Source organism: Microtus oregoni, unplaced genomic scaffold, assembly GCF_018167655.1.
Source record: "Microtus oregoni isolate MIOR12 unplaced genomic scaffold, Mior012 000048F_ref0000485, whole genome shotgun sequence".
Lineage (NCBI taxonomy): Eukaryota > Metazoa > Chordata > Mammalia > Rodentia > Cricetidae > Microtus > Microtus oregoni.
The window spans coordinates 12,933,547-12,961,224 of record NW_024543222.1 but is presented as its reverse complement, the minus strand read 5'-3'; the positions used below and the strand labels follow the sequence as shown (position 1 = coordinate 12,961,224).

The 27,678-nt window shown below is 42.9% G+C and overlaps 1 protein-coding gene across 1 annotated transcript in view; it reads right to left on the bottom strand.

The window, feature by feature from the left end:
• The window catches only part of Smurf2 (SMAD specific E3 ubiquitin protein ligase 2), a 99,909-nt gene extending 86,322 nt beyond the window's left edge, over positions 1 to 13,587 (bottom strand). The window contains exon 1 of the mRNA XM_041635635.1: positions 13,072 to 13,587. Coding sequence (XP_041491569.1) covers positions 13,072 to 13,123 — 52 coding nt within the window. The 5' untranslated portion in view covers positions 13,124 to 13,587. The remainder of the gene's footprint in view (positions 1 to 13,071) is intronic.
• Between the last annotated feature and the right edge of the window lie 14,091 nt (positions 13,588 to 27,678).

The following is a 27,678-nucleotide window of genomic DNA, read 5'->3' as shown; positions in this document are numbered from 1 at the left end:
ATGGCTCAATGGAGTCTCTTCCTAAATTCCTGACTGACAAAAGTAATTAGATAATAAAATTATTGGGGGGCACAAGTTTGAGAGTTACTTTTTATAGAGAAATACTAAAAACCTTTTATACAGCAAATATAATTTTTCCAAATACTTTGTTTTGCTTCATATTATATAAATCATTCAGAGTTTTTGTTTTCCTTCTTTTGTTCCAAATAATGAAGGGAAGAAGAATTTGTTTGGCTAGCAACAGGGTAATTTTTCCACACAGAAATTAGTTGTTATACATTATTAAAAGATTTGAAAAATCTGTTAGGGACTAAAGAGATGGCTCAGAGGTTATGTGTACTGACTGCTCATGTAGAGGATCTGAGTTCAGTACCCAGTACCCATGTCAAGCAGCTCACAACAACCTATGGCTCTACAGGGATGCGATGCCTCTGGCCACGTGCTGACATGCGCATGCATACCCACACACAGATACATAATTTAAAATGATGGGGGGAGAGGCCATATACATTTTGGTGCATCAACACAGTTGGCCTACAGACTCTACAGAAAGAGGAGAGGGGACAAATATTCTCACCCTAGCAACTGAACAGTTAGCTAATCCAGAGCCTTGTATTATAATCCTTCTAAACATGGTTATCTATTATACCCTTAATGTAATCCTTGAGCCTTTTAAAAATCAAAACAAGTCTGCCATTTATTAATAGGATCATCAACTACTAAGCAGAGCAAATTATTAAATTTACTCTCTTTGGAACTAAGATATCATTACATTACCCCTGAAAATGACCAAGTTTTCTTTTCTTTTGGTTTTCTGAGATAGGGTTTCTCTGCCTGTCCTGGCTGGAACTTACTCTGTATATCAAGCTGGCCTCAAACTCACAAAGATCCACCTGCCTCTGTCTCCCAAATGCTGGGATTAAAGGCGTGCACCACCACCACCCAGCATTGTTGTTTTTGTTTGCTACTTTATACGTGAGGCTAACTGGTCCACAAATTTCCAAGAGATTCTCTTTCTCTTCCTTCTATTTCCTATAGGAGTGCTGGGATTACAGAGATGTCAGTTTTTTACAGGGGTTCCAAGGGACTGTGCTGCTTGGGCTTTTACCTAGCCACCATCTTTTTGTCTCACTTGTTGCATAGGCTGGTTCTGAATGCAAGATCCTATAGCCACAGCCTCAGTACCGGGGATTACAAGTGTGTTTACACATACTGGCTCAGACTTTTAAGATTTATTTTTATGTACATGAGAGTTTTGCCTGCATGTATGTGTGTGTACCGTGTGCATGTCTGGTGCTCTTGAGGTGAGAGGAGGGTGTTAGATTCCCTGAACTGGAGTTACAGATGGTTCTGCCATGTGGGCGCTTGGAACTGAACTCAAGTCCTCTGGAAAAGTAGTCAGTGCTCTTGATCCTGGGGCTCAGACCTTTTCAGTATGTTTGTCACACATCGTTTAAAAAAAAACTTTTACTCATTCAGTTAACAAAACTCTGAAACAGCCTGGTCTACAAGAGCTAGTTCCAGGACAGGCTCCAAAACCACAGAGAAACCCTGTCTCGAAAAAACAAAAACAAAAACAAAAAAAACTCTGAAATACATATTATCTTCCTATTACTGACAGTAATAATCCACAAATTTGTTTTCAGTGAATACCAACTAGATCTTTATTTCACTACAGAGCAAAATTTACAGTGTGGTAACAGAGTTTGACCAGTCAGAAAGCTCAGTAGGTAAAGGCTCTGCCCACCAAGTTTAAGGACCTAAATTCAATCCTCAGGACTCATCACATGATAAACAGAGAAAACTGACTACTAAATGTCATTCTCTGACCTACACACATGCAAGCATACACAATTATAAAGATGTTAGGAGTTCTATCAATCAAGTCAAAAATTAGCAAAAATGGGGCTGGAGAGATGGCTCAGAGGTTAAGAGCATTGCCTGCTCTTCCAAAGGTCCTGAGTTCAATTCCCAGCAACCACGTGGTGGCTCACAGCCATCTGTAATGAGGTCTGGTGCCCTCTTCTGGCCTGCAGGCATACACACAGACAGAATATTGTATACATAATAAATAAATAAATATTTTTAAAAAATTAGCAAAAAAAAAAACTCTTCACTCCTATACTTTCACAGTTTAATGATGTCAAAATTAATGAGATATTAGTTAATACAAAAATAACATCATAGAAAGAAATCTTTTGTTTCCAACAAGGTCTTAAACAACCTTTTCAATTCCACCCATCTTTAATTCACAACTATGTGTTACTGATGTACCTACCATGTATCAAGTATTGTTAGCTATGGTATTCTGAATATCTCCAATGTCTCATGACTTTTTTCAGAAATTTAAAATACTTTTTTTTCAGAAATTTAAAATACTTTTTCATCCTCTCTCAAAAGAATCAACTTTTTTCTTTAGAAAATTTCTTTCTGTAAGAAAGTTATCAGTCTGGTCCTATGATGTTACACAAAAATACAAGTAGAATTAACTAATGTTAGCAGTCTTAATGAAGTTCTGTCTCGTCTTTACAACATGCAGCATTTAAACTTATATTCATAAACTAATTTATGTGTAGAGTTTCACTGAAAGGTGGAGTTGCCTTTCTCAGTATCTGACCCTTCAATCCCATTTATTCCAGCGACTCTCATTTTGACTTTGGTTTACAGGTCTTCAGCTTGACAGCTACGTACCTGTGCAGAAAGAGCTCCATCTACTGGTAGAAAAAAACTACTACTATTAATCTGCTATGTTAATCTACACAACAAAAAAAATGTAAAATGATTCCTAATGACATAAGGCTATACACATCCATCAGTGCATCGCTGAACCCTACTCAGAGAAACAGTTTCTTGCAGGAGATAATTAACACAGAGACCCACAACTGGACAATGTGCAGAGAGGAAAAGACTGGAGCACTCAGTCCTCAAGGAGATGTCTATCAAACACCTACCTCACCTCAAGATTCAGGGGTCATCTGAGTACAGGAGATGGAAAAAGTGTAAGACACAGGTAGGTGGATGACTCCAGGGAAATAACTGATGCATGGGTGAACTCACAGAGACCATAGCAGCATGTACAGACATATGAAGACAAAAATCTAAGCACAGAGAAAGAAGAGGGCACAAAGTCCTACCCCTGGCCAAAAAGCTACTTACAAGAATCTGGGAGACAGGAAATCAGTTTTCTCCAATAGAGTGAATACTAGATACATCAATCAGGGGAGGCCTCATGCTCAGGAATTGATGTGGAATGTCCTTCTGTATATATGTTGTTTTTATTGGCTAATGAATAAAGTTGCTTTGGCCTGCCGGGCGGTGGTGGCGCACGCCTTTGGTCCCAGCACTCGGGAGGCAGAGGCAGGCGGATCTCTGTGGGTTCGAGACCAGCCTGGTCTACAAGAGCTAGTTCCAGGACAGGCTCCAAAACCACAGAGAAACCCTGTCTTGAAAAACCAAAAAAAAAAAAAAAAAAAAAAAAAAAAAAAAAAAAAAAAAGTTTGGCCTATGGCAGAACAGAATATAGCCAAGCTGAAAGAGACATATATAGAGTAGGCAGAGTCAGAGAGACGCCATGTAGCTGCCAAAGGAGAAAGACGCTAGAACAGAACCTTACCCTGTAAACCACAGTCTCGTGGCAATACACAGATCAATAGAAATGGGTTAAATTAAGATGTAAGAGTTAGTTAACAAGAAGCCTGAGCTAATAGGTCAAACAGTGTTGTAATTAATATAGTTTCTGTGTGATTATTCGGATCCAGGCAGTTGCGAAATCAGACAGCAGTCTCCTTCTGAAAATGGAGCCCATACGTTTGATACTAACCCATGTGGCCAGCCACACACTTCGGGTCCAGGTGACTGTATGCCAGCCCAGGGTTAGGAGAAAAGAAGCTGAGAGCATGCCTGCTGCTCAGCACCCCTGCCAGGGTATGCCACTGGATCAGGTCTGCTAGGCATGCACAGGCAGAAAAGCATGGCAGATTCCCCACTACTATACATGGAGATATATTCAGACCATGCGGCATGCTGCATGGCAGATTTAGCTTTTACTCAGACAAAAAGGGTGTATTGTGCTGCACTATGCTTCCCGGAGGTGAGGTGGAAAGCATGGCGCCCACCCAGCAATCCCAGAGCTGGTGGTAAATGTACCTCCACCATATTGAAAGGCCAAGAGAGGTGGAGCCAGTACTGCTGCAACCACACTGCTTATCATTTTAAAATGCTCCTTGTCAGAAAAAAAAGGATTTCAGATACACAATAGGACAGATTCAGACATAAAAGACCTCTAAATGAGACAGTGTGTGTTTAAAAATGTGGGCTTGAAAGAGAGAGGAAAAAGAATATAGACAGTTATAAAAAGTAAAGTCTTTAAAGAGACAGTAAAAGTTATATAAAAGAGTACAGACAGTCATAGATTAAAGGAATAAAGAAAACTAAGCCATGTAAAGATGGAAAATACAGAGAGTTTGGATAATGCATATTATTGTACTTTCTTTGAATTTTTTTGACTGCAGAAAGAAATTTGATTCTGGGGGCTGCTAAATTAAACCCACATAAAGGTGTCTTGACTTCAAAATTTGGGTCTAAGGATATGTTGCTTTGGAAAAGAGGTTCTGCTTTTATTTCCAGAGAGGATGAGAACCTGTGGATTCCTTCCAGGCTAATGGGGTTTGAAGGAACAAGACCCCCCCTGAAAGTTCTCCAAGGACCCTAAAAATTCTTCATCCAACAAAAAGCAGGAAGCAGTTTGGAAAAAACTACACCCAAATTCTCAAAATGATTGTTTATAAATGTTTGTATTCGTTTAAAAAGGGTTGGGTATAAATTGTTAACAGTCACAGCCAATCTCTTTTTTTATTTTTTTAAATAAAAGGGAGATATGATATAGTAATGAATACTTTGCATTGATAGGGACCTTGGTCTATTGATACAAATTTAAGGTCAATTTTGTTATATGTACTACTGTTCTTGTTTAAGGCATTAATGTTTAGGCAGCTCATTTTAAAATGTATAATTAAAAATTACAGATTAATAGGAAGTCATTTATAACACCCAAACTTGTAGTCATGTTAGGTTTTCTAGATGTACAGAGATATATTTCAGTTAGGTAGATAATCTTCAACACTTCAAAGACCTACGGAATATGGCATTTAAAATCTTTTAAGAACTTAAGACTTTTCTCAACTGTGAGACATGTTTGCTTCTGGCAGCACCAATTACTTCAGAGAAGTTAATCAGCATTGAAGAAACTCGCTATGGAATTTGCCTTAATGTGACAAGGCAAGCCATTTGGGCAAGAACTGCTCTTGCCTGGACTGATTGATGGTATGCTGTATGAACTAGACATACAGGACCCACAGAAAAGTGACTACTGAACATTCCAAAAGATGGGATGGTCCTTTAGGGTTCCTGCTTCACAGGAGCAACTGACAGACATTCTGCAGGATACAGAAGAAAGTGACTGACAAACTGCCAAGATAGGCAAAACAGCCTTTCAAATTTCCTGCTTCATGGAAAAGTCTGCCAGATACTATGGGCCTGTAGGCTGAAGATGGATGCCTCAACAGAAAAACTTTGGGTGACTGTCCAAGCAGCAAGATGTGTCTGTCAATTCCAGACCTTTGGAAATTCCTTACAATACACTTTCTGATTACTTAGGTAATATTATATCCTTCTGGAGTCTTTGAAGAGTTGAAGACAGTTATAATTTTCCTTAGTTATGATAAGAGATATATTAGATAAGAAACTTTAGTCACAAAGATAAAATAGATGATAGAGTATTTTCTTTAATTTTGCCAGATACAAATAGACTAACTATTGTAACTGTAATTCTTGCTTTGAACCTGTTTTCCTATGTGTAATTTTACTAAGTTAAAGTTAAAACCTTCCTTTTTATTTGGACAGAAAAGGGAAATGATGTGGAACAACCTTCTGTGTATGTGTTGCTTTTATTGGCTAATGAATAAAGTTGCTTTGGCCTATTGCAGAGCAGAATATAGTCAGGCTGGAAGAGACAGAGAGACAGAGAGAGACAGAGAGAGAGAGAGAGAGAGAGAGAGAGAGAGAGAGAAGGCGGAGTCAGAGAAACGCCATGTAGCTGCCAAAGCAGAAAGACGCCAGAATAGAACCTTCCCCAGTAAACCACAGCCTTGTGGTGATACACAAATTACTAGAAATGGGTTAATTTAAGATGCAAGAGTTAGTTAATAAGAAGCCTGAGCTAGGGCTGGAGAGATGGCTCAGTGGTTAAAGAGCATTGCCTGCTATTCCAGAGGTCCTGAGTTCAATTTCCAGCAACCACATGGTGGCTCACAACCATCTGTAATGAGGTCTGGTACCCTCTTCTGGCCTGTAGGCATATACACAGGCAGAATATTAGATACACAATAAATAAATATTTAAAAAAAGAAGCCTGAGCTAACAGGCCAAACAGTGTTGTAATTAATATAGTTTCTGTGTGATTATTCAGGTCTGAGCAGTCGGGAAACAAAAAAAAAAAAAACAGTCTCTGCCTAAGAAATGATTGGCCAATATAAAAGAGTCCATGTTTTTTGTCTGCTTTTGGTTGTTTTGTGTTTTGAGGTTTTTTGTTTGTTTTTGAGAAAGAAAAAGAACATGAAGTTGGGTGGGTAGGGAAGTAAAGAGATCTGGGAGGAGTTGGGAAGGGGAAAATGGTTAAAATATATTGTATGGAAAAAAATGTAAAAGCAATAAATACAAGAAAAATAGTCTTAAAAAAATAATCTTAAAAGAATCAACACACATGAATACGACAATACTGTTTTGGTTTTGTCTTTTTTAAACACAGTCTCTCCCTATAACCCAGGCTGGCTGGAACTCACTATGTAGGCTGGCGTTAAACTCATGATCCTCCTGTTTAAACCTCACAAACGTTGGGATACAGGTATGTTATCACCATACTAAACTCTGACTCAACAGAGTTCTACAGATAATAGTAATCTCTGACTGAACAGTAATCTGACTGAGCCTTAAAAAAACAAATAAACTAGGATTACAAAGTGTAAGAATAACTCCAAATGACTATCTTTCCACAGAACACTCATAAGATTTTAACATCTCTAGATAGGTAACTTGAGTTCTGAAATGTACTTAACTTCCTACTTCATGTAGCTATTGTACAAACAAAAAATGACAATAGCTGAAAACTTGACAGTGTCTATTTTTTAATTTATCTGTGTCTGTGTGTGCGCACACCATGTATACAATATGTCAGGTCATAAAGTGTGGAATCAGAGAATAACTTTCTACAGGTAGTCCCTACTTCTATCATATGAGTCTCAGTGACTGAACTCAGGCCATCAGGCTTAGAGGCAACCTTTACTTGCTGAGTCACCTCGTTAGCTCCAGTGTTCAGTACTTAATACATGTCAATTATACAAAACATATAATGATGCTGATTACCATAAGGATTAGCGTCAGACACCTATAATCCAGAACAGAAGAGGTAAAAGCAAGAGAATCACTACAAATTCAAGGTCAGTATAATCTCCAGAGAAAGACTCTTCTGTCCCACAAACAAAACATTAACAAAAAAAGCTGATTATGAGGCTGGAGAGATGGCTTGGCTGTTAAGAGCATTTGTTGATCTTGTAAAGGGCCCAGAATTGGTTTCAAGCACCAACATGGTTATTCACAATGATCTATAACCCAGTTCCAAGAAATCTGATGTTCTCTTCTGACATCAGAGGGCACCATAAACACACATACATTCAGGCAAAACACAACACACAAAATAAATATTTTTAAATGCTGATTAGAATAGTATATTTCAAGAATTCAGCTTTTTTTTTCTTAATAAAGTCTCAATGTATAGCCCTGGCTGGCCTGAAACTCACTATATAGACCAGGCACATTTCAAACTCAAGAGACCCACCTGTCTGCGCCTCCCAAGTGCTGTGATTAAAGGTATTCACCACCAGGCCTACTGGTATTAGCATTCTTAAATATGAAAATAACAGTGGCCAAAAATGAGAGTCAATGGAAAAAAATACAAGAACAAAGTAAACAATCCATCATAATTTATCCAGGGACAAACAGTTCTCTCTACAGGCCATGTCATTTTTAACCCTACACATTACAATACAGTAACTGACATTCAAAATTATAATGAATCATAAACAGACTTTACGTTCTGTTAAATATGATCTATTTTAAAAGAATAAGACATATTAAAGCCAGACATAGCTCAATGGTAGAGTGCTTCCTTGGCATGTACAAGGCGCTAGGTTCAATCCACACAAAGTAAATTAATTAATTAAAAAAATTGCTTGATCCTTTGCTTTACCTTGAAAATTGAATTATTCCAGGAATGGCAGCACACACTGTGATCCCAGGAGTAGGGAAATGGAGGCAAAAAAATCTGAATTTCAAGGTCATCCTCAAATACACAATGAGCTTGAAACCAGTAAACTACATAATCTGTCTAAAAAGAAAACTATGAGCCAAGTGTGGTAGAGCCGTTACACAAATAACAGCTCAAAAGACAAAGGAAAAAAATTGAGTTATATGCTAAATGTGCTAAGTTACATGCTAAATAATGTTATGTTGTCTTAATCAGGGTACTCTGGCTATGATAAAACAGCATGACCAAAAGCAAGCTGGGAAGGAAGGATTTATTTGACTTACATTTCCACACCACTACAGTGCACCATAGAAGGAAGTCAGGACAGGAACTCAAGCAGGCCAGGAACTCCAACAAGACAGAAACCTAAGGGCAGGAGCTGTTGCAAAGGCCATGGAGAGGAGCTGCTCATTGGCTTGCTCCTCATGGTTTCCTCAGCATGCTTTCTTGTAGAACCCAGGACCACCTACCAGCCCAGGAGTGGCATCACCCACAACAGGCTGGGCCCTCGAACATTAATCATTAAGAAAAATGCCCTACAGGTTGGCCTACAGCCAGATGGTACAGAAGCATTTTCTCAATTGAGGCTTCCTCCTCTCTGATAACTCTAGCTTGTGTTGAGTTGACATAAACTAGGCAGCACACATTATTATAAAAATAGATAAATAACATGAAAAAGGCAAAAACCATGATTAAACATACATTCCTCAAGAAAACCAAACTACTACCTGTCTGAAGAAAATTAGCATACAAGAGAGCATTTACGAAAAGGAGCTATGACATTTTGGTTTCCTTCTCAGAAACCAATAAACTGAATTAGCTGCATTCAAATAGCAATAGCCCTCAAGAAGTCATTACATACAAACGCACATTCACACTTAGAAACCTAAAAGATACAATGAAGCTTAAAGTTTTAAAGTTTTAAATTAAATAAAGCATACATACAGTGAAATAACATTAAAATACAAATATATTTAAAGTGAGATTTTAAAATTAATTTTCCTTACATATAGGCCAACTTAACATCTCTATTGTCAAGGATTTTTAAAATTAATAAGAAACAGCTTTCAAAAACACTGTATTTACAAAAAGGTCTAAAATAAAGGTTCTGGACAAGTAATCTATTACTCCATACCTAAGAATTTAAAATATTAGAAACTACACTAAACTGCTTTTTCCAACCTTTGATTTTCAAAAACAATATGGGTATAAGAACTTACCACATTTTTTTAACTATAACCAAATATATAGAATATTTTCAACCCAAACCATTTCTTTCTTTCTTTTTCGAGACAGAGTTTCTCTGTGTAGCCCTGGTCGTCCTTGAATTCACTCTGTAGACCAGACTGGTCTCACACTCAGAGATTTGTCTGCCTCTGCCTCCCAATGTGTATTACCACTGCAGGGCTGGCCAAACCGTTTCTTACTGTTATAAGGAAAGCCTGTATTAGATATGTGTCACACTACAAACTACACAATAAATAATCAATCCATTCTCCACTCTACATATACAAACTGAAACTGATAGTATTCTGAGACAGCCCATTTTAATGATCAACTGTCAATGTGTCATAAAAACTAGAAGTAACTTGATAGAACATTCCATATATTCATCAACGGCCTAAGGAATCTCAAATTTGAGATTAAATTAGGTCCACTTCTTAGCAGCAACAATATCTCAGTTAACTAATGGATGGATTTTAGGAACAGTCTGTGGAAAATATCCACTGTGGGCAGAGATTTCGTAGAGCGGGGTCTGAGAGACAAACAGGCAGAGACTGGCTACGAAAGAAGTGTTAACACCCTTTCAGCAATGGGCAATTCTCCATTAAGGATATAATTAACTACAGTTCATAAAGTACCTTGGAATCAAAGGTACTCCATAAATGTAAATTTTAAATGGCTTTAACTTAGAGCAAAGAACAGTAATCTTAAAACATCTTACAACCCAAGTGTATTATAAACCAAATAAAAGTTCACTGTGGGATTTTTTTTTTAAGTGAGTTTTTTCCTCTATTAGGGAACCCAGACCTAAATGAACTGTTAAACACTTAATCTAAAGGTATGCCAAACATTTCTTAAGGTCTTAACAAAGAATCAACTTTTTTTTTAAACAAAAAGAGGCCTAGGTTAAATATTTTATTTGGCTTCTCAAGATGGACTGAGAAGTTGGGCACCAGCTCCAGACCAATTCCTGGACGCACATCAAACACAGCCCTGTCATTTATCCAGTCAGTCAAAACAATCTTTTCCATCTAACCCTTTTATGTGTGTGTCCTAAAAAGCTGCTAATTGAATCCAGCTCTTGAGATCTATTTGTTAAAATCTATAGTATTTAATTTGTAAATGAACAAAAATGAAAAAATATAAATTAATGCTCCTTGCAAAACAGAGGAGATTCTACCACATGTAATCAAATGGAAAACAATGTTTTTAATATTTGTCAGACTTTGAGAAAACTATTCACAGGCAAATTCCCAATGGCTTTAAGAAATTGAGAGCAGTTCAACTGTTCAAACTGTTTTTACAATTAAGAGGACAGAGTATTTAAAATTCTTCAGAAAAAGCTAAGTATACAAAATCACTCTATAAATTTAGTCTAATGTATCCTCTTGCTCAAAAACTAAGTGTGATCTTTTCCCTCTCATGGGAGGTTTCTGTAGAGCGGTAGTTATCACATTAGCCGAACACACTTCACTCGTGAATTTTTGGAAAATATCATATGCAGCAAAGAAATGATGGATAAATATAAGATCTCCTAAATCACAGTAGCCCTCAAAACACTGAGATGGCTGAAGGGGCAAAGGCAGTTTCTCTCAAGCCTGACAACCTAAATTTGATTGGCAGGAATCACAAGGTAGGAGGAGAGTGACCTCCACATGTGCTCCATGGTCATGATACCCCCCCACCGACAGACAGACAGACAGACAGACACACACACACACGTAATGAAAAGTTAAAACTCATTTTATCCAAAGAAAATCAAAATCCCTCTTTCCTCTCCCATGTATATATCCTAGAAGAAAATAAATAACAGCCTATTTGACCATTTTGCACACCCACACTCACTATTTCTTTCTATAATTATTGACACAGCCCTGCCTAATAAGAATAGTAATAGATAAACTAAAGCAACAAAGATCCTTTATAACTGTGTTCCATTGACTCCCCCCAGATAAAGACAAAAACATGGAAAGAAAAGCATCCCCAAATATAGCTTTTCCATTAAGAAACAGTTAATTTTCCCTAGAGGGAAGAACACTTTCAGTGTCAGCAATATGAATATATTTTTAATTAATGGGGGTAGGGGTGGTATGTGTACATGAGTGAAGGTGCCTGTGGGAGGGCAGGTGCATCAAATCCCTTGGGAGTTACAGGTGGTAGTGAGCAAAGGACTGGGGTGGAAGTGCTAGGAATAGAACTCAGGTCCTCTTCAAGAACAGGATACACTCTTAACCACCGGGCCATCTCTCCAGCCCCAAAAGTAAAGTATTTTTAAGCTGTAGCCAACAGACATTCAAGCTAAATTCTCAAACACCAAATCCACTACAAGTTATCCAGAAAGCACAACCCATGGACTGGCATTTAACACACAAGCACCCAACTACAAAATTCGTCCACACAAATTACAAAGTTTAGTGTGGGCAAATGTAATTATAGTTTATTCTTCGCTGGCACAAATGCATACGAAGACCCTGCGAAATGCGCGCTCTCTCATCACCCCTCTGAATATAATAAATGTGGACAGTTTACTTCCGATAATGACGAGACTAGCATAGGGGCAGTAGCTTCAATTACACTCTTCAAACTAAAAACAATTTTTCCTGAAAATGAGGGTGCTGTAGCCACGGAAGACGATCAGAAGTGGCAGCGTAAGCAAATTACACCTGTAGCGTGTTAACAACTCGATGCACCTGGGAACATCGACAGCTTTGCCTCCTCTTTAACAAATCCCTGGGAGCATTCTTCCCCGGTTAGAAAAGGGTGCGGAGCGTGGCGAGAACCGGAGAAAGTTCGCGTCGAAGTTTGCATGAGCCCAGGCTTGGAGATGCATCCCAAGCCCAGCATTTCGAAACCAGGTCTGGAGTTACAGACGTGAGCCACCAGTCCTGCGGCCTACAAGGAACAACCCCAAACACGCTACCCTGCAATCAAACAACTTCCAAAACACAGAGGGTACAATGAGCCGGGAGTCGTGGGATCAGGCAGACACACCGGAAAAGCCAACCACAGTCTCGGTCCCTCCCAGAGACGTGCGTTGAAGGTGTGTGGCGCTGGCCACAGAGGCTGGCAGCTGGAGAGTAAAGGTTTCACACCCGGGCATAGGTGGGGGTTCACGTTAACAACCGGGGAACACACACACACATTCTCTAGCTCCCCCGGTAAGCACTCCATATTTACGAGTGTTTACTGCCCGCAGCCAGCGACCGGATTCGGTAATCCCCTTTCCCGACCCCACCTGGGCAGTAGCCCAGACGCTGCGCCTGTGACCCGGGGAAACAAGACGTCGGGACCTCAAACCCGCCCTCCACGGGAGCCCCACGGGCCCCACTCAGCGTTCTGAAGAATTTCCCGAGCCCGCTTAAGTGCTTCTCCAATGCCTCCCCGAACTAGGCCTTCCCACGCCCGCATTCCCCTCCAACGCACCACCGAGAGCGACCCCGGCCCTCGGCCCGGCCACGGGCGCCTCCGCAGCCGCCCGCCCTGCTCACCTGTCAGGCGCAGCTTGACGGGCCCGTTCCTCCGGCCTCCGGGGTTAGACATGTCCCAGGCAGAGGGGGAGGCGGCGGCGGCGGCGGTGGTGGCGGCGAGCGAGCGGGCTGGGACGACGGCGAGACGCGGAGGAGTCACCACAGCGGCCGGGGCCGGGGCCCGAACAGCCCGCGCCGCGGCCGCCAGGGCCGGAGGGTCCCGGATGTGCCGAGCGCCGTCGCCATGAGCCGCGGAGGGAGCGGGACGCAGAGCTCCCCCCTCCTCCCACTTCTGCTTCCTCGGCCCGGGCCGCGCACAACAAAGCGGCAGCCGCGGCCGGCCGCGCCGCCTCCGCCCCGCGCCCCCGCCGCCTCCTCTCCTCACGGCCCGCCTTGGCTTCTCCTTCTCGGTGCCGCAAGGCCCGGGAGCCGACGGCGCGAAGTCTACTGAGGCGGGCGGGTGCTCGGCCGCTTCCTCCTCCACCCGCCCTCTTGTCTGAGGGAACCGGGTCCTGGGGCCGCCGCCGCCGCCACTCGTCGGCTCCTGGGGGCGGGGAGGAGACGGGGGCGGGGCCCGCCGGCGGGGCGGGGCCCGGTAGGCGGGGCGATTGCGGGGGCGGGGTTGTGGGCGAGGTCTCCCGCGCCCGGGGCTCCGGAGGAAGGCCGGACTGGGCACGGGCCGCAGGGAGCGCGTGCGCCGCGGCCCAGACCTAGCTCCGAACTCCACCGCCCCGGCGCCAGCTCTGTGGCACCAGGAGGGGTCTGCTGACCAGCTCACTAAAAGAGAGCCTGTGTCCCTACAGGGCAGACTGCCCATGTTAGACGCCCACTGCGCGCCTTGAGAGGCTGGCGAGAGTAAAGTTAGACCCGAGTTTGAAGAATTAATTCGAGGAGACGCTACCCCCCCACACACACACCGAACGTTCCAGCAAATTCCCGGGAGTGCTTAGCTCTCAGTATTGTAATTGCCACCTCCACAGACTCACCTGGTGGACCAGATCTGGTTACCTACCTGCCCGGACTCTTCTCTTTCCAGCAGCAGGCCAAACATAGGGAGATGATAGGAACACCGCCAAGGATTGTGAACAAGATAGGTGGGCACTGTGAAAAGCACATGCAATACTGTATTTTGCTATCCCAGGAGGAAAAAAGAAAATAAGTGTGAACAACACTCTGACGCTGTAACTACACTAATATGAACTTATTCTTGACAAATAAATAATACAAGTATTTTTAATTTTTTTGCAAGGTTGATACAGCCTAATAGTGGATCATATTATATCAACCGCCACACTTTTATTTTATTGTATTGTATTTTATTATTTTATTTTTGGAGACAGGGTTTCTCTGTGAAAGTCCTGGCTGTCCTAGAATTCACTCTGTAGACCACGCTAGCCTCAAACTCACAGAGATACACCTGCTTCTGCCTACCAAGTGCTGGGATTAAAGACGTATGCCACCACCACACAGCTGCCACACATTTTTTTAAAAAAGATGTATTTATGAGCATTTGTGTTTTGCCTGTGTGTATGTCTATATGAGGGTGTCAGATCTCCTGGGACTGGAGTTACAGACAGGTGTGAGCTGTTATGTGGATGCTGGAAATTGAATTGTGGTTCTATGTAAGAACAGCCATTGCTCTTAATCGTTGACTCATCTCTCTAGCCCCGGGTACATATTTTATGCAGCCATCTAAATGGCAATTGTGGTTACATGTAACATGGGAGACTTTAAATGTAACGCAGGGTTTAAACTGAGAATACAAGTCTCATGTGCACACAAGAGTAACCATGAAAACTCAAGATAAGAACATGGATTTGTATCCATGTTAGTTTTGCTTAAGGCTGTTATAACATTAAAACAGTTTAAACTGTTCATTGAAGTCTAATACATTTTAAATCCTAAACTTTGTAAATGGTTGCTTTCAATCTATCAGTTAAGTCATTTCATTCTCCAGATGAAATCCAAAAGCGTTTCCTAGGTCTGAATACACTCCTACGGATTAAAGTGATCCCCAAATCATAAGTTCTAGCAGTAAGACTTAAAATACAAGGGACAGCTGTAGAAATTCAATCAAGAGATGAAGAGTGCTTATTATTCACAAAGCAACGAACAGGGCCCTAAGAAATACTTCTTTGTGCTATGTAAGATCTGAAGGCCCAGGAAACAATCCCCGCAGTAGTTACTGTAGCAAGAGAACAATAGCTACATCACTATTTCAGAAGCTGGGTTGTGACAATAACTGAGCAAGCTGAGGTATGCATTCACATTTGTCTGCTTCTTGTGACACACACTTTGTTCCCAACCACCCACTGGCATAATCTCTAGCTTTGTATTGGGAAATGGAAGTTAAGATATCAAAAAATGGTGGGGAACTAGGCAGGGGATTGAGGAGTGGAGGGGGCAGCCTGACTTGTGGATTTGAAGCAATACCTCCAAATGCATGGCAGCTCAGGAAAATTGGTATAGGCATAATGTTCCGACCATTTTGTTTCGACTTCCCTAAATATAATGCTTTAAAGCCATTCGGTGTGGACTGGAGAGATGACTTGGTGGTTACGAGAATTTGCTCTTGCAGATGATCTGAGTTTAGTTCCCAGCACCCACATGGTAGCTCACAACCATCTGTAACTCCAGTTCCAGGGGATACGACACCATCTTCTAATCTCCATGGGCACCAAGCACAGGGCATGCGATGCACACAGGCACATGAAGGCAAAACACAAATATACATCAACAAATAGTTTTCAAAAGCACTCGGATCCACCTCGTTTATCAGCCACGGGTCTTGAACTTGAGCATCACCTGGAGAACTTGTTAAACACAGACGGCTGCATCCTCCACCTGGAGGTGGGGCTGAGGGGGGCAGTCTAAAGCGAAACTCTGGTATTTATTTATTCATTCATTGTTAGTGTGCAGGGGGGAGGCAGTAGGGTCATACATGTGTGCGTGCGCGAGCGTGCATGTGCGTGAAGGAATAACTTCGTAGAGTCAGTTCTCTCCTTCCACCTTTACATCAAACTCAGATCAGCAGGCTTGCAAGGCCTGTCTCCAGAGGCCCTGTCATTTCCTCCCTTCTCCCTTGCCCATCCCCACTAGAGATGGAACCCAGGGCATTTGTCTGCCAGGCAGGTACCCTGCCACTGAATTATACCCAGCCGTGGTTTGGGGTTTCCTTGAGACAGGCTTCACTATGTAGTTTGGACTGCTAGGAACTCACAGCAGCCCAGGCCGACTTCAAACTCACTGCAATCCTCCTGCCCCAGCCAACAGACTGCTGGGTTTGCGGAGGTGAGTCACCTCACCCAGGTAATACAGTTGCCCGGGTGATGCAGTTCTGCCCAACAGGGTGCCATGCTTTGAGAACACCTGCCCCATCTAAATTACACTGCTAGGAGAAACTTGAGTCTCATCAGATTTAAGGTCAGCATTAGATGCGCCCCATGCTTCATCGCAGCAACAATTTAGACACCGTTTTGAGGGCGAACAAAGGAAGAAGAATAATTTTTGAGGAAATCATGTTTTGCTTTCTCCCTGAAGTCGAAACCCATTTCCAACTTAAATTGTACGAGCACATACCTTTGATACATATGGGAATTGCAGAAAGCTTTTCAAAGCCATTTTGTTCCCTTGTGGCTTCTAATATGCTCTCTACAGGATTGTATTGTGAACCTTCTATGGAATCATTGGTTTAAGCATTCATCTCAAGTATACTAACACCACCAATTTCATACCAATAAAATCAGAGGCAGAGGAGATGGCTCAGAGGCTAAAGTTCATAGCCCCCAAGTGTGAGGACCAGAATTTGAATTCCCAGAGCCCATATAAAAGCCAGGAAGGAATGGTGCAAACCTGTAGGCACAGAGCGCAGGTGGCAGAGACAGGGAATCCCCCAGGCAAACTGGCTAACTAGACTACCAAATCCAGCAAGCTCTGGGTTCATCAAGAGAGACCCTGCCTCAGAAAGACAGCCACCATCCATTTCTGCTTCCACAAGCACATGCATGCACAACTGTGTATATACACATGTACATACATATACACACGCATGCATACCATAGACATATGGAAAAATACTTTCCCCATAAGTACCACTTACCAAAAATTCCAATAACAATGCTGTTACTTGGTTGAGAGAGTGAGATCAGCAGGTAATAGCACTGTTCGTACACCTTGGGACCTGAGTTTGCACCCTGGGCCCTAACCAACAGAAAGAGAAGTAGAAAGTTATCCTCTGGCATGCACTTACCCACACATATACATAAATACACAGAGAATAAATAAAAATTTTAAATATGAATATACTATGACAGCATATGCGAAACCTTTTTAACCAAAAGATTTATACATTTTATTACATATTTTACTAATCGCTTAGCATGGTATTCTTTATAATGGTATCCTAGACCAGTGGTGAAAATCTACACACAAGTTATAAGAATTTTTATTTTTTTTTTTAAATATTTATTTATTATGTATGCAATATTCTTTCTGTGTGTGTGCCTGAAGGCCAGAAGAGGGCACCAGACCCCATTACAGATGGCTGTGAGCCACCATGTGGTTGCCGGGAACCGAACTCAGGACCTTCGGAAGAGCAGGCAATGCTCCTAACCGCTGAGCCATCTCTCCAGCCCTTTTTTTTTTTTTTTAAATATTTATTTATTATGTATGCAATATTCTTTCTGAAGTTATAAGAATTTTTAAATCCTTTTTTTTTAAAAAAAACATGTTTCAGTTTTCCTGGGCTAATGTTAAATTTGATGTGACTTTTACAAGAAAATGCTTGCTCTCTGGACTTGGTATTTCTTCTGTTCCAGCCATAAATACATTCTTACATGGAAGTAGTGTCTTTATCCCTAAAAAAATGTGTCTGAATGAAGGTTATGTTAATAATGGCACTCCTGAAAAGCTATTTTGGTAGTGTGAATTTCTAATTTCATACAGCATATGTGCCATGGGAAAAAAAGCATCAGATATTCAGTTTAAACCACCTTCTAAAAGTCAACCTTTTTATTTCTTAAATGTTGTGAATTCAACTTAACACTATGTTGTTATCAAACAAGATAAAGCATACCTAATGTCGCCAAAGTAGAGGATTGCCTCAAGTTCAAGGTCAACCTGGACCGTTTAGTGAATTCCAGGCTGGTCTAGCTGCTTCCTGATTCATTCCTCACTGATAAAAGTTACCGTTGTCAGTGTGAGCCTCCCTCTCCCACCACCGGTCACTCTTCTTTGCTTCTGCCTTTGTCCTCAGAGAAGCATTACGGACTAGTCCTGTTCCAACAGGGTTTATGGTTAAGTCACATTCTGAGATGTTCTGTGGCCTCTGTTCACAGAGGATCCGGGCTCCAAGATGGAAACTAGAGTCCCATCTCCTTCCCCTGTCTCTCCAGATCTGTGTGCCCCCAACCCCCATGCATTTGTTTCTTATTCTCTATCTTGGTATGCTAAACTGACGTTCCTGGTTCATGGCTCTAAGATGGTACCTTGAGCTCCACTCTAGAGGTACTAATTAGTCATTGGTCTGGGACCATGGATCTGCATGGAAAAATCCTGGGTAGCCACATTTATAGTCGGTGGGTGTGGCGGCAGCTGATTTAGAGATGGCTAACCAAGAAGCCAATCCGATTTTCTGCACTTGGAGTGTTAGGTGGGGACACTGGCAGACTAGCTGTGGGGAGCTGAGCTGAAAGATCATAGGCTGGCAGCAGAAGCCTCTTGTGAAACCATCGGCCTTTCAAACAGACGAGAGCTAGGTCTGTAGAAGCAGACCGGCACAGCAGACAGGGAGGAGCCATGGGACTTCTAAACTCTCATGAAGGAGATGGAGAAAATGACAGATTCCCTGCCAGTACGTCTAACCAGGTGTGCGCTTGTATTTCATCCCCAGAAGCCCTGACCTGGTTAGTTTTTGTCAGCTTGGCATGACATAGAGCCACCTGGGAAGGGAGAACGGCAATTAAAGAATTGCCGTCAGCAGAGAGGTCTGTAGGAAAGCCTGTGAGGAATAGTCTTGGTTGATGAATCCTGGGGGCGGGCTCAGACCACTGTGGGCAGCACTATCCCTAGACAGGCAGGCAGGGGCTGTATAAAGCCTAGGTGGGGGGCTCAAGAGATGGCTTGGATGGTGAAAAGTGGTTACTGCTCTTGCAGAGAACCTGGGTTCCTGGAATCCAATGGGCTCACGACTGCATTTGACTCCAGTGGATCCAATACCCTCTTCTGACCTCTGATGCATGTGCTACATATAATACATAGTCTCTCTGTGTCACGCACACACAATCATACATATAAAATAGTAAAGGAAGAAAGGAGGGGAGGGAGGGAGAAAGGAAGGAAGGAAGGAAGGAAGGAAAGAAGAGAAAAAGAAAGGAAGAAAGAGAAAAAAGCAAGCTAGCTGAGCATGAGCCAGGAAGCAGTTCCTCTGTGGTTTCTGCTTCGAATCCTGCCCTGACTTCCCTCAGTAATGGACTGTGACCTGGACATGTAAACTGAAATAAACCCTTTGCTCCCTGCGTTGCTTTTGCCCATGTTTATCAAAGCCACAGAAAAACAAACCAGAACAGGATCTACCAAAGGAACAAACATCCTCCCCTTCCCTTAGGAAGGTTTAAGCGGACCACCTAGCTGTTGCCTTCACTTTCTATCTGGAAGCCCTTTTCCTCCTGAGATATGACCTAAGCTCATTACCAAAGACTATTTTTATTTTATTTTTTTATTTTCTATGTAGTCTGAACTGGCCTCATGCTTTCAGTCCTTCTGCTTCAGCCTCTGGATCCCAAAGGCCTCTAATTGGCCCCAGAACTGGCAGTCCATGGCTTGGACCCTCCCAAGCACAGGTGCTCCAGCCAGACTCTGCAGCAACCGCTTGCCCGTGGATGGTGTGTCCATGGCGTGTGTAATGCCGCAAGTCTGGAGTGTGTGTTGGACTCAGCAAAGGAGGACAAGTCAAAATATTTTACTTAATATTTCTATAACTATGACTTTAAATAATATTTTGGATAGGCTGAGTTCAAATATAGAATTCAAGTTCTTTTATTAACTTTTTTATTTGTTTGTTTGGGGTGGTGTTTTGGTGGGGTGGGAGTTGGTTTTTTTCAAGCTAGGGTTTCTCTGTAGCTTTGGAGCCTATCCTGGAACTAGCTCTTGTAGACTAGGCTGTTGATAGCTTTTTAAAATATGTTTACTAAATTTTGTAAAAGAGAGACCAGTAAGATGGCTCAGTGAGTAAGGGCACCTGTCCCAAAGTCTGATGGCCCAAAATTGATCTCCAGCACTCACGTGGTGAAGGGAGAAAACGACTCTTGCAAGTTGTTCTCTGACATCCACTTCCCAGTATGCACACACACACACACACACACACACACGCACACGCGCACGCGCACACACGCACATGCACACACACACACGCACATGCACACACATGCACGCACACACTGAAAAAACATCTCAAATGTCTCTAAAATGACAAAAGTCGCTTGCGTTATGTGCATGTTGGACTGAGAGGATCAGGGGGTGATAACCAGGTACCATGGACTTCCAAAATGTTCCTCATCCTCTAGCTTCTGCCCAACATCCAATTTTGCCTGTAAAACCTTTTAGAAGACTGGGCCCGATTCAACCAGTTCTCCAACCTCTTTCTACTCTAACCACATCACCTTAGAACAGAAGAAACTTCCACAAGAACCCACTACCAACCCCATCGTGCCTACATCGTTTTGCCTTAAATTGACCATCATACCCTCCAACAAAGTGTTAAAACTAAGATTTCAAAGTAGTGTCCAAGAGACAAGTGTGTCCAAGAGACAACTCTGTGAGTTCAAGGCCAGCCTGATCTACAAGAGCTAGTTCCAGGACATGCACCAAAAAGACATTAATTGGAAAATTAATTTGTTAATGATTAAATATTAAATTAAATAATTAAATATTAAATTAAATAGTAATTAATGGTTAAAAATAATAAACAAGATAATAATTGTCCAAGACTAAATTGGGGAGGAAAGTATTTATTTGAGCTTACACTTCCAAGTCAAAGTTCATCACTAAGGAGAGTCAGGACAGGGTTTGAAGTAGAAACAACAGAGAAACACTGCTTAGTAGCAACTTGCTTTCAGGCCCGTGTTTGGGTTTTATTACCATCCTTCTACCTCCAGGCCCACCGGCCTAGGATGATCCCATCCGCAGCGTGCTGGCCCACCTGCAGCGATGGGCTCCCCAGGCATTGCCAATCTGATGTAGGCAAATGTCTCAATGGAGGGCTCTCTTAGGTGTGTCAACAGCCAAGCTTAGCCATCACAGAACTCCTTGACTTTGTGCTTTCTGCCTTCAGAACTGTGGGAGTTGACTCATGTGCTCAAGGCCCTGGGGGACTGGGGGGCGGCAGGAGACAGAACTGTTGGGGAATAAAGTCCAGTTATATTGGGGCCATCCAATTTGGAATACTTTTTCGTGGACGCTCTGAGAAACACCTTCCAAGTCCTTTCTGTACCGTCTCAGACACAGGTGACAAGGCACAGGGGCACGTCGCACAGCTGATTGCCGTGATTCCCGGCTTTCGCACTACGACACTTGCATGTGTGGTGTATGCGTGTGCGGTGTATGCGTGTGCGGTGTATGCGTGTGCGGTGTATGCGTGTGTGGTGTATGCGTGTGTGGTGTACATGTGTGCACTCGCCTGTGCATGTGCCGGTAGAAGTTAGATGTCAAATCGGCTGTCTTCCTCTGTGGCTCTCTACCGTATCTTTTGAGATAAGGCCTCTCGCTGGGTGCTGGGCATAGACCTCACCTTTTCAGATAGCCCAGCTTTCCAGCTAACTTCTGAGATCTGCCTGTTCTTGCTTCCAGAATGAGGAGGTTACAGCCCAGAAAGTGCTACCTGGATGTGAGTGTTCAAGAGCACTGGGGATCCGAACTCACGTCCTCATGCTTGCATAGCGAGCACTTTACCCATGGAGCCATCTCTCCAGTCCCAATAATGTGCCTTTCCGTTTTGTTTTGCATTGTTTCCCAGACAGAGACTCATGAAACCCAAGGTCATTTTGGGTACCCATTTTCAAATGTCTAAAGTACAAACTAGCTCGTTAGACTGAGTTCTGAAGCTGAAAGAAAATGTAATTTGAAGAGATTGCATATTTTCCAAAGCCAATTCGGTGATTTCAGCATGGAAGTATTACAATGAAATGTTTGCAGACTTATCTGTGCGTGCTGTGCTGTAAGCCGATACCATGAAGCGACACATCTTTTGGAGATGAGGTAGCAGTCTCCGCCCCCAGGGAAAGGGAGCGAGGCATCAGGCCGAGGCAACTACTTTGGACAACCGCGCTACATGAGCAGACCAAAAGGAAGTCGTTTCTAATCAGCTTCAAAACCCACACTATAGTAGCAACAACATGATTCTCCAAGGACAGGGGAGGAGATGGGGAAATATTTGTGTCATGCAGTCTTTATGGGTAATGCAGAGACTATGGGCCAGGATGAGATCAACGTGACTCCTAAGCCATGTGTCCAATGTCAAACCACTGATTTAATTACAACGAAAAAACTCTCAATGGCTGCTCTTGCCTTTTGGATCCAACCCAAACTGCTCTGAGTGGCGTTCCTGGCGTTACCTTGCCTCTGGCTGCCTCTTTAGCTTTGCTTCCTTCTCCTCAGCTCCACCCAAAGACTCCCATCTTCCAGATTCCTGGTTCCTTTCTCTCCCCACCTTCAGGGATAAGTCTTCCAGTCTGCCTGCCACGCCAAAGCAGAATACGGGCAAATCTTGGGCATCTTTTACATAATGTAATTGACGCCATGATAGATGACACTATTTCGGTGTGAATTCATCTGCTGTTGTATTTCTTAGAGGTATGTCATTTGGGTTAATCATAGGTAATTGAATGGGATAACTGGAGTTCATCTTCTAACTTCATTCCTCTAGATTTAAAAAATAGGCATACGTTATCTGTGTATGTGTGTGTGCACGCACACACACGCATGTGTGCCCTCATACCTCTGTGTGTGCGTGTCTATGTGTGCATGTCTGTGTCCTGTGTATGTAGCTGGAAGTCAGTCTCAGGTGTATTCCTCAATTACTCTCCACCTTACTTTTGAGACAAGGTTTCTCACTGAACCTGGAGCCAGATTGCTAGACCAGGTCTCAGACTCACAGACATTCACCTGCCTTTGTCTTCTGAGAGTTGGAATTAAAGGTATGGATCACCATACCCAGGCTTCCTGCTTGACTTTTTTACATGCCTTCTGGGGGGACTCAACTTGGGTCTTCATGCTTGTTTCGCAGGCGCTTTCACTGAGCCATTAGCCCAGCCCTTGTCATCTTAAAATAAAGTCGTAGCTTGGTGTCATGATGCGTCCTTGCAACCCCAACATTCAGAAAACTGAGACAATAGGATGGTGAGGTGTTGTAATAGGAGCAGTGGGGTGCTTCCCACCACCCGGCTAGCTTTACCCGAAATAATTACACGGAAACTGTATTCTTTTAAACACTGTCTGGCCCATTAGTTCCAGCCTCTTATTGGCTAGTTCTTACATATTGATCTAACCCATTTCTAATATTCCTGTAACACCACGAGGTGTCTTACCAAGGAAGATCTTAACCTGCGTCTGTGTCCGGTAGGAGAATCATGGCGACTCCTTGACTCAACTTCTTTCTCCCAGCATTCTGTTCTGTTTACTCCGCCTACCTAATTTTATGTCCTATTAAAGGGGCAAGGCAGTCTCTTTATTTAACCAATGAAATTAACACAAGCCAGAAGACTCTCCCCCATCAGTGAGGTCCAGGTCAGCATGTGCTACATAGTGAAACCTCGCTCTTCAAGGCAGCACTCTTAAGATGTTCAAGCCACACTCAAGAGGCACAGATTAGTGATCTCTGAGTTAGAGGGCAGCCTGGTCTACAGAGCAAATTCCAGGACATCCAGGGTTACACAGAGAAGCCCTGTCTCAAAAAAACAAAGGAAAAAAAACCCCACACACAATTAATAGAACGTAATTTTAAAAAATGTCTGACCAGAAGTTTAGGCTTCTCTTTGAGGTAGGGCTGCATTATAGCCATACGTCCACCATGGAAGGTTGTCCTAGCAAGACAGACAACAGGGAAAATCTACCCAGAGGGCAGGTGTACTGAAAGCCTCTGGAAGCCAGGGAAGCAGAATTCCTTAGTGGGGGATGTCAAACACACTGACAGCCATTGAATTTGAATCAAAGAGCCGTATTGAAAACAGATTCGATGACTTTTAATATCATTTCAAACCAATATCATCTTGACTTTTCCTAATGATGACAAAGGAAAATGCTAGAATGTATCCACTTCTTGAAACAGTGGACAGTGTAGCTATGGAACTATTTCCTTGCCTCAGAGAGACATTAAGACCCTAGAACATGCCAACTACAGTGGCATGTGCCTGTAGCCCCACTGCTGCAGGGGAGGTTGAGGCAAGAATTCAAGACTAGTCTGGGGTGCACAGTAAGGGCACACCTCAGGGAGGAGGGAGGAGCGAGAGAGAAGGAAGGAGAGAGACTAGAACTAAAATGTCTCCCTTTGGTTGGTCTGTTGGTTTTTGGTTTGGGCTTGTTTGTTTGGGTTTTGTTTTTGTTTGTTTGGTCCAAGCGCTTTGTGGGGAGGGGTGTTTCTCCTGTTTGTTTTAGAGACAGGGTCTCATGTTGTAGCCCAGGCTGGCTCGCTGCTCACTACATACACGGTCGCCTGAACAGTCCTCCTGCTTTAGCCTCCCCTGCCGGGGCTACAGGCATGACGCACCACACCCAGCTTCGAATTTTTCAAGAATAGTTTTCAGTATTAGAGGCTCAGTGGCTGTTCCTTTTTTATGGCTTGTTCCTGTGGCTTTAAAATCCTACCCACTGAATTGGTTTGGACCTTATTGAAAAAGGAATCTACAAATAGATATCAAAACACACATTCTACCCTGTAATTCCACTCTAGGAACCTAAGTCTAAGGAAACAATAGGGAGGTGTATGAATCCCACCAGAGATTATTCAGCCCGATGCTACATAGGAGAATGAGTTGAAAAAAATCATAAAAATGTACAAAAAGAGATTGGTTTAAAAATAATTGGTATAGTCATATGATAAACTATTATGCAACCATGGAAAATCGTGTTACCAAAGCTTTTATTTTTTTTTCTTCAGATGTTTTTATGTTTAAAAAAACATGAAAATTCCCCCTCCCTCCTTCTCATCTTTCCCTGGGGGAAAACAGCCACCGTGAACCTGGCATGCAATCTTCCCATGCAGGTTTTCATGTTTCATGTTATTCAGTGACAGAAAAAGGAATGCATTCATAATATGAATATGTGAAAAAAAATGTTAAGGAAGAATAAAATGTGTGAGGAATAATCCCAAGCCCCACCATAGAGCAAATACACTCTTCTGTTCGTGCATTCAAAACGCTATTTACAAAGAATGCGAGATTCTCACCGCTGTTCCCAGAGCGTGTAATCAGTCGAGGAGGTAAAAATAACCAAAAAGGATGCCAAGGAAGAGCATTGTTAGTATCGCGCAATGCTCTCGTGAGAGACTACGCACATGAGCGCAGGTGCTTGCGAAGGCCAAAGGCATCAGATCCCCCTGGAGCTGGAGTGATAAGCGGTGTGAGCCACCCTGAGTCCTCTGGGAGAGCGGTACGTGCTCTTCCTTTGAGCCATCTCTCCGGGCCTGTATGCATCTTTTATAAACAATGTATAAAGGACCAGATGGAGTGAGGCCTGCTTGTCATCTCTGAGTTCTGGAAGTAGAGGCAGGAGGAGCAGAAGTTCAAGGCCATCCTTAGCTAGCAAGTCAGAGGCTTGCCTAGGCTGCCTGAAATCCTGTCTCAAGACCAAAGCAAACATGGCACAACACGAGGGGTAGGGGTAAGAAGAGAGCTGCCTATTGCTTCTTAGAATGGCTGTTTAATGCCTGAAGTACCTTTCAGAGCGATTCTCCGGCTTCACTGAAAATGGTCAAAGAGAGATCTTTCTTAAAGTTCTTTCCCACTGGATACAAACTAGGACATCAGGCATTGTTGGGTCGTGTGTGTTGGGTCCTCAGTGGCAGACGTCTGAGGTGAGCATCAACAACACAAAGTGCGATGGTTCGAATGGGAACTTTCCACCATGGTCTGGGGCCTTTGAGTGCTTGGCCCCCTGGTTCATGGCACGGTTTGGGATGTTTAGGAGGCGTGGTCTTGTTGGAGAAAGTATGTCGCTGGAGGCAGGCTTTGAGAGTTAAAAGACTTGAGATAGTTTGTTCTCTCTGTTTTACGCTTGCTGTTCAAAATGTGAGGGGCACCTTCTGCCCCAGCCACCATGCCTGCTGTCTACACCGTCTGCCCCCCCATCACGGATTCTACAAATAAACTCTCTTCTCGAAGTTGTCTTGGTCCTGGTGCTTTATCACAGCAATAGGAAAGTAGCTAAAGTGGGCTTGAGAGATGGCTCAGGGGGTTAGAGCACTTGCTGCTGCTGCAGAGGACCCAAACAAGTCCCTGAACCCACATGGTGGCTGATAGTTATCCATAGCTCCAGTTACAGGGGATCTGGAGTCCCATTCTGGCCTCTATGGGCAGCAGGCATACACATAGACATACATATAAGTACATGGTACATAGACACATATAAGCAAAACACCCATACACATAAAATGTAAAAAAATATAATAATAAAGTAATTTTTAAAAGAAGAGTATTCAAAAGTTGGAGAAAGTAAAAACTGGCCCCCATCATCCCATGTAAGGCCCTACACTGGGCCATTCTTAAAACTACCATGAGGTATGGGTCAGGTTTTAAGTCACCTGCCCACAGCATCCTGACTGCATCCAGGAAAGTGCAGTCTACCTGGTAGACACTGCCCTCCGCATCAGTTGGTAGGTCCCAGATGAATCATCACTGAGGAGGTGAAGTTTTGACTCCAGAGCAAGCAAGGTTTGTAAACTCATGCTGCAAAAAGCCAGGTGATAAACATTTTATTGTGGGAGCCATAAACATCTCTATAGAACTTGCTCAATGCGAAATGCGGGCCAGTGAGATGACTCAGTAGCAAAAAAAACAGGGTTCAACCCCTAGACATATAAAACCCAGAAGCAATGGTGTGCACCTGTAATCCCTATGGCAAGATGGGAGGTAGGTAGAGACAGGAGAATCACCTAGAACCTTGCTGGCTGGCAAGCTTGGAGTACACAGCATGGCAGAAACAAGAGAGACCCTGCCCTAAAACAAAGAAAAAAGGTATTGGAAATTGAATCTAGGGCCTCATGTATGCTAGGCAGATACCCTACCACTGAAATATATCCGTAGCCCACAGATAAAACTGTTCACACAAGCAAACAATAGACAATTGGCTCCCTGGGTATCATGTCAGCCCTGCACCAACCACAAGGAAAACACAGGCACCAATACAGAGAGGATCAATAAGGTTCAGTTAATCATTTTCCCCCAACACCTGCAAAATCAGAAACCAGTTAATAGTTGAAGGAAAGAATTCAACATAATTATTAAAGGAACCAGTATTTATTGAGGGCTTACTGTGCTAGATACTATTATCTAAGAGATAGATAATCTAGTGCTGGGCACATAGCCAGGGAGTAGAAAACCCACTTAGCACAGCTGAAGTTCTAGCTTCCATCCCCAGCAG